This window comes from Cupressus sempervirens, chromosome 9 (genome assembly GCF_028749045.1).
Source record: "Cupressus sempervirens isolate cs-2001-9-10 chromosome 9, ASM2874904v1, whole genome shotgun sequence".
In the NCBI taxonomy this organism is placed as follows: Eukaryota; Viridiplantae; Streptophyta; class Pinopsida; order Cupressales; family Cupressaceae; genus Cupressus; species Cupressus sempervirens.
Genome location: NC_143126.1, coordinates 566,647,149 through 566,655,515, shown reverse-complemented (window position 1 = coordinate 566,655,515; position 8,367 = coordinate 566,647,149). Strand labels below are relative to the sequence as shown.

The 8,367-nt window shown below is 36.2% G+C and overlaps 1 protein-coding gene across 1 annotated transcript; it reads left to right on the top strand.

Annotated features, from left to right (window-relative positions):
* Positions 1-263: 263 nt before the first annotated feature.
* LOC149539921 (putative ABC transporter C family member 15) lies at positions 264-6,888 on the top strand. Its single transcript, XM_089801136.1, has 11 exons — positions 264-442; positions 1,059-3,427; positions 3,562-3,648; positions 3,748-4,452; positions 4,545-4,709; positions 4,860-5,154; positions 5,265-5,479; positions 5,577-5,882; positions 5,983-6,046; positions 6,172-6,411; positions 6,530-6,888. The coding sequence occupies exons 1-11, from the start codon at positions 421-423 to the stop codon at positions 6,631-6,633; spliced, it is 4,572 nt and encodes a 1,523-aa protein (XP_089657262.1). The 5' UTR covers positions 264-420; the 3' UTR covers positions 6,634-6,888.
* Positions 6,889-8,367: the final 1,479 nt, after the last annotated feature.

Below are 8,367 nucleotides of genomic sequence, written 5' to 3'. Positions count from 1 at the left end.
ATATTTACCCCATTTTCAAATTAGGTTGCTTGGGGCACAAATCTGCAAAGCAATTCTTTCTCAACACAAGAATTTAGCCTACCCACATGCTCATTTGCGAAGCTTGCGTATTGACTGTTCTTACCCTCTTCCAATATAATATCTTGTCTCCCTTTTCCACACAATTTCACCAGTCGCTCTCGTCTCATTTGATTTCTTGGTCAGCAAGCCAATTTACTTTGACTATTCGCATGTATATATGGGCTTCTTCATTAGAATTCGTTAGTGTACGAGGGATAAAATAATTATAACCCATCCAATATTTTGGCTGCAATCCCAAAGGAATTATTCCTTGATACACCCAGAAGAATACAGAGGAGCTCGATAAAAAGAGCGGAGAAGCTCACGCCAGCAACACAAACATCAACAGGGCAGCAGGTCATGCCGAAGGCCGCCATGAAATGTTAGTAAAGTGTTTGATTTTGTAATTGACATTATATCTGTATTTCACAGTATGCATTTACAGCGAATTCTAGTCTAGTTTTTCTTCTGGAGTTATAGATTCATCATGCATAAGTAGACAATCAATAAGTACATCGGTGTCATACCTTATCCCTTAGAACATTAAATTTGTATGAATACGATTGTCAGTGATTTCACGGATTGGATCCATATGCATGCTTAGTATATGATTTCTTAATAGGAATTGGGTATAGGAAATAAATGCTTGGGCATTTACTTGAAAACAGTAGATAAGAATTTTTTTTGGGTTGCTTCTATTTTTTGGAATGGCCTAGTACTAGTTTTCGTGCTGGCTTTAGTCTGGAATTTCTAATTATCCATAAATTTGTGGTTTTTGAATCAATTAATAGTAATTTTAGCATTTATGTTGGGAATATAAAGTGATAACATCAATTTTATAGAAATCTGATTTGTTTGTGAATTGATACATGGGAAAAATATGAATGGGATTTGTTTTCAGAGTAGGAGTAAGTGGGTATTGTATATAGTTGCTCTCGACAAAAACTAAAATGGGAATGAAAAGCCAATGTTGATATTTGTCTATGGCTTGCTTGTAGTGATGGAGTCCATTTGGGCAACACAATTAATGCGGCCAGGCGGAGATAGGAAATGGGGAGAATTTGCAGATAGTGTTTTTGGGGTTTACATGCGGCATGCATTTGCAATTGTGCTTCACCTGGTATTTATTATTTGCCTCATCCTTCCCTTTTTCTGGAGAATTTGTAGAGTTTGCACACATAGGTCTCAATCCTCTGTTTTGAAACCCACTCATTACAAAAAGTTGCAATTTGGGATTACGCATAAATTGGTCCTGCTTAGTTGCATTTCTCTATCAGTGCTGTATGCCTTGCTTGGAATATGGAACCCTTTATGTTGGTGGTTAAAGGAAAGGCCTAAGGATTTTGGAGCCGAAGGGGAGTATGTTTTACAGACAATGGCTTGGGCTATCATGACAGGTTATGCATACTATTCTCTCACAAAAGAAAATAAAGAGAAGCTTCCATATTTACTAAGGACGTGGTGGGTTTTGTCATTGAGTCTTTATGCATTCTTCTTATACCTCAATATTCAAGAGTTCAAGCAACAAAAACACTTTAGCCTGAGTTCTGTGGTTGAAATTCTGGCTCTTTTCCTTTCATCCTATCTGTGTTACGCCAGTTTTTGTTGCAAAACATGTGAGGGTTCCGTAACTCAAAGCATTGAAGAACCTCTCTTGAATAATATTAAGGAAAATACTGAAGACCTAAAGCCCAAAGTCACTCCTTATGCAACAGCAGGTTTTCTCAGTAGGATGTCATTTGCTTGGGTGAAGCCTTTGCTTGATGCTGGCCATAAGAAACCTTTGGACAAAGATGATGTACCTCAAGTTGCAGACACCCACAAGGCTGATTACATTTACCATAAATTTAGAAACCAGCTGGATGCCAAAGGAAGTGGTGCTTTGTCTTTAGCAAAAATGGCACTTGTCATTGTCCAAAAGGATCTAATTTTTACAGCATTCTTGGCATTGATGACTTCTTGTTCATCATATGTAGGCCCGTATTTTATAGATAGCTTTGTACGATGTCTTGCTGACAAGGAACAGTTTGCTAGTGAAGGCATTGTTCTAGCTTGTGCGTTTCTTCTTGCAAAGGTAGTAGAATCTTTGTCACAACGGCATTGGTTTTTTATAACAGTCCACATGGGCATACGTGTCAAGGCAGCATTGACAGCTGCAATATACAAGAAGGGCTTGGTGCTTTCAAGCCAGTCAAGACAAAAGCATACAAGTGGTGAGATTGTCAATTACATGAGTGTTGATGCTAACCGTATTGGAGATTTCAGTTGGTATCTTCATGATATATGGACATCACCTTTGCAAGTTCTTCTGGCCCTGGGTATTCTATATCAGAACTTGGGATTGGCCTCTCTTGCAGGAGTGGCAGTTATGGCCCTAATTATGATGGCGAATTTCCCACTAGGGAAAATGCAAAAAAAATATAACGTAAAGATCATGGAAGCAAAAGATGGAAGGATGAAGGCTACATCAGAAATATTGAGAAATATGAAAATCTTAAAATTGCAAGCGTGGGAGACCAGATTTCTGCACAAACTCGAAACATTGAGGCAGGAAGAATGTAATTGGCTAAAAAAATATTTCTATGGGTATGCTGGGATGTCATTTTTCTTCTGGGGAGCACCTGCATTTGTATCTGTTGTAACTTTCGCCACATGTACAATGATAGGAGTTCCTTTGACCACAGGCAGGGTTCTCTCCGCACTTGCAACTTTCAAGATACTCCAGGAACCTATATACAATCTTCCCGATTTAGTCTCTATGATTGCTCAAACTAAAGTGTCATTAGATCGGGTAGCTGACTTCCTGCAGAAGGAGGAGCTGCAATCAGATGCAGTCAAACGTATCTCAAATGATTTAACTGAAGTGGCAATTGAGATTCGTGAAGGGGTATTCTCTTGGAATCCTACTGCCCCTAGTCCAACCATTAGAGGCATAGATGTTCAAGTGAAGAGAGGCATGAGGGTTGCAGTGTGCGGAACAGTTGGTTCTGGCAAGTCAAGCCTTCTCTCGTGTATACTTGGGGAGATACCCAAAATATCAGGATCTGTGAAAATAAGTGGTACCAAGGCATACGTTAGTCAGTCCCCATGGATACAAAGCGGAAAAATTAGAGACAATATTCTTTTTGGGAAGGAATGGGACAAAGCCAGGTATAAGAGTGTACTGCAGGCCTGTGCATTTGAAAAAGATCTTGAATTGTTCCCATATGGCGACCAAACAGAAATTGGAGAAAGAGGAATAAATCTTAGTGGTGGGCAAAAGCAAAGGATACAGATTGCACGTGCTTTATATCAAGATGCTGATATATATCTTTTTGATGATCCTTTTAGTGCTGTTGATGCTCACACTGGGACACACATTTTCCAGGTACTTCATTTGTCTTTACAAGATAGCATTCTTGAATTCACAAATTTAAGTAATTATTTAATTACATCAAAGTTGTTCAAGACAAATTAATGTTTGTTAACTCACTATGTTGATCAATTCAAAATCTCATACAGGAATGCCTACTTTGCATTCTGGGTTCAAAAACTGTCATCTATGTAACTCACCAAGTCGAATTTTTACATAGAGCTGACCTCATTTTGGTAGGTTTGAATGTCTCTAATTGATTTATACCTTTCAAGATGAAAGAAATGGAAGGATTATATTTTTCTGACAATTCAAACTTATTTACATTTTTCTAGGTAATGCGAGATGGTGAGATTACCCAGGCTGGACAATATGATGATATATTAAAATCAAGGACAGATTTTGAGGAATTGGTTGGTGCACATCAGAATGCATTGAAATCCGTCAATGCCATGGAGAATTCTGAGAACCTTTCATTGCAGGTACTTGATGAGGGACCATCTACTGGTAATACACCTACTGTAAAAGATGTTGATTGTCAAAACCTCCAGAAGCAGGACAGTAGCAAAAAATCAAGAGAGGTAGAAGAAGATCTTGAATCAAAAACTAATGAAGGGAGTGAAATAGACAAAGGTGTTAAAAGTTCACAGCTTGTGCAAGAAGAGGAACGAGAGAAAGGCAGGGTGAGTCTGTGGGTGTACTGGTCTTACATCACTGCTGGATATAAAGGGGCTTTGATACCCATCATCTTATTGGCACACACAATATTTCAGCTACTTGAAATAGGTAGCAGCTACTGGATGGCGTGGGCGACCCCCGTGACTGAATATCAAAAGCCCCCTGTTAGCAAGTCCCTCCTCATTCTGGTTTATATGGCTTTGGCATTATGCAGTGCAATATGCATTCTTGTAAGGGCCATCCTTCTTTGTCTCTCTGGATTTAGAAGTGCCCAACAACTTTTTAGTAACATGCACAGTTGTATATTCCGTGCACCAATGTCCTTCTTTGATGCAACTCCAACTGGACGTATACTAAATCGGGTTAGTAAAGTTTATTTTTCTAGTTTTGTTTGTTGCTAAGAGTGAAACTGTTTGAAGCTACAACACATATTATACACTGTGAATTTTGGCAGGCATCAACAGATCAGAGTAAAGTGGATCAAATTATTCCTTTTCAGCTCGGAGGTTTAGCTTTCTCAATCATACAGCTTTTGGGGATTGTGGCAGTCATGTCTCAAGTTGCTTGGCAGATCTTCATTGTGTTTATACCGATACTTGCAATTTGTATATGGTATCAGGTACGCTTTATTCCATTTGAATTTTCAAAATCATGGAAAATATACTTTTGGTAGAAATCAAAGAGGAAGTAGTTTGACATTTATGTTTATCAGAAGGCTAGTTCTAGCAAAAGAAATTTTTCTAACTATGCTTTCTTTCATTGCATGCAGCAATATTACATAGTGACTTCTAGGGAACTTGCTAGGTTGATTGGAGTATGCAAGGCTCCTGTCATACAACATTTTGCAGAATCAATCTCCGGGGCAGCCACAATCAGAAGTTTTGACCAGGAATCTCGATTCATGGATATCAATCTACATTTTATTGATGGATTTTCCAGACCAAGTTTCCACAATGCCGCAGCCATGCAGTGGCTTTGCTTTAGACTGGATATTTTATCAAATGCTGTATTTGTATTTTCTATGGTGCTTGCGCTTGGCTTGCCAGAAAGTATAGTTAATCCAAGTAGGTAGAAAAGGCATTGGTTTGAGATGCATTATTCTTAATAGGCTAATTTAAACAAACAAGATGGATACCCCAGTTGACAAAAGTTAACTATACAGTATAATTTACAGGCATGGCAGGCTTGGGAATAACATATGGGCTCAATCTGAACCTTACACAAGCCTGGCTGATATGGACCCTTTGCAATGTGGAAAACAATATGATCTCGGTAGAGAGAATGGTGCAGTACTCACAGATACCTAGCGAACCACCATTAGTTATAGAGAATTCAAGACCAAGCTCTTGCTGGCCATCAAAAGGAACAATTGATATACTTGATCTTCAGGTTAGTACTTACTAGCAATAATCTATTTGTCTTGATGTATGCAAACTAGTGATTCCATTCTCTATCAGCCCTGGACTCAACCTTTTCACAAAATCAGGTTCGCTATGGGCCTCATCTCCCACTTGTTTTAAAAGGAATTTCATGCACTTTTCCTGGAGGGAAGAATGTGGGAATTGTAGGACGGACAGGCTGTGGGAAATCTACTCTGATTCAAACCCTCTTCCGAATAATAGATCCTGTGGGAGGCAGAACAGTTATTGATGGAATTGATATCTTAACAATAGGCCTGCACGATTTAAGATCCAGAATAAGCATTATCCCACAAGACCCAACAATGTTCGAAGGCACTATAAGGAATAATCTAGATCCCTTGGAAGACTACTCAGATGATGAGATTTGGAAGGTCAGATATACGTATTTACATACATTTTGATTAGTTTTCAATTTTACTTCTGTCTAGGGTTTCTGTTAGTAAATACTCACATTGCTCTGCTCTGCTCCAGGCTTTGGAGAAATGCCAGCTGGGGGATGTTGTCCGGGAAAAAGAAGAGAAGCTTGATTCTCTCGGTCTGTGATTGTGCTATTGCCCATTTTAAAAATAAGAAACACAATCATTTTAGTATCTTGTTCTACTACTCCCTTTCCTTTTTAGGGCACATTTATTGAATGCTGTGCATTGATCTGCTCTGCAGTAACCGAGAATGGAGAGAACTGGAGTGTGGGGCAAAGGCAGCTTGTGTGCTTGGGTAGAGTGCTACTAAAGCAAAGCCGCATATTGGTACTGGATGAAGCAACTGCGTCGGTGGACACAGCAACAGACGGGCTTATTCAACAAACCATACGGAATCAATTCAGTGAGTGCACAGTCGTAACCATAGCACATCGAATTCCATCAGTCTGCGATAGTGATTTGGTCCTCGTGATGGGTGATGGTATGAAATCTCAACCTTTTGTAGACTATTTTCCTCTGAGATTGCAAATCCTCTGCTTTTGTGGAGAGGTATTCTTCCCCCTATTTTGTTTATGAACTGAATGCTTCTTTTTAATCAGGAAATGTTGTTGAATATGACTCTCCAACCAAGCTCCTGGAGAACAAATCTTCATCATTTGCGAAACTTGTTTCAGAGTACACTCTGCGATCAACTAGTGTTTAAGAAAAATAGGACTGATTATATCAGCTCTCAAATATGATGACGAAAAGCAATCTCTGCCGCATGGAACGATCATATGTTTCCTGATCCTATTGTAGTTAACACGGAAACTCACAAATTGAGATCCATGATTAATTACTTGGAAATTAAAACTATCACTTGGCACCTGTAAGAGGTTCAAGGGATAAGTTGAAATATTATTATTGTCTGAAATTGCATAGATCACTAAAGGATTCAATATATTTTTTATTTATGAAATTTTGGATTAGCTTCCCGACAAAGGTAATTTTCAACTCCTCAAGTTATCTCCACCTATTAGATTTTCATCAACACTTATATTTTCAACTTCTCAAATTATCATTTTCACAAATCTTGTATTGTTGATTTGATTACCTTATGCATTTTAGGTGAGTTTTTTTCATGTTTTTGAAGTGGTGTAAAGTCCATTATAATTTTCTTGATTAAGTTATGGATGTGATTGTGTAAAATGAATTTATTAACGATATTTTCCATTTTAACAATATTGATTAACTTAAAGATATGATTGTGTAAAATAATTTTATTAGCAATATTTGGAAATATATTTCACGATTCATCATTAGTGTGGAAACTTTCAAAGTTTAGAGTTACGTTTTAAACTTTTTCATCCTATGATGAATTACCAAGTGTGATTCTAAGTCATTGATTATAATAGAAACAACAAAAGATAAACACGTAAATGGTGTGCTAATGACTTGCATGTTGAGATAGACTCATGATGGGGCAACACCAAAAACTTTGCAAGGGATGCTACCTTACCCTCCACTGAGTAGAAGTTAGAACCACCATCGAGTTTGGTAAATCTTGTAACTATATTGTTGAATATTTTTCCAATAGAACATGTTTTAAATGACACATGTTTATTTATTCGATCATAAACTATATTATTTTCAATTCCTTTGATCTTTTTATCTTTATAAAATTTTAAGTTAAAATTAATTTTCCAATTTTCTAAAATATTTTCATTATAAAATATTTATTATTTCTTATAAAGTATTAAGAGTGAACTTTTATGTTGGTTAGTAGTATTTATTATGAACTTTTATTTAGTCGATAGGCTATTTGTGGTTTTCGAAAATTGAATTTTTGATGGAAAAATTGTTAGTTGGCTAGAAAAGTTGTTAGTTTGGTCGGAAAATTGCAAATCCTTCTTGTTAATTATTTACTTGCTAGTTTTTCTCGGTTCACTTTTACACTCTTGTTTCGATATTTATTAGTTGTTATCTCCACTTTTAACTATTATTTTTCTCTTTCTATTTATTAGTTGTGTTCTCGACATTAGCATCTCTATTCATTTAACTTTTGACTTTTAAAATTGATTTAGATTTTAGTTTTTAAATTATTTAAATTATTATTTTTATATTAGTTTAATTTTTTCTTTAAATATTATTTTTTAATTTATATAATTTATTTAGTCAATATAATATTTTTTTATTTCTCTTATTAATTTTTCATAATAGATTGATGAGTTTTTTAAAATGATTATTTTTTTCATATTTGATAAATTTAATTTAAATAAATAATATTTATTAATATATTTAAAGGATTTAGGCAAGAGCCTATAACACAATGGTAAATTGTTAGCCTATTATTAGAGAGGTCTTGGGTTTGACTCTACACAAGCTTAACAAATAATAACAATTAATCATATTACATAATAATAATGAATCTTGGCTTCAACCTCTTACCGATAAAAAA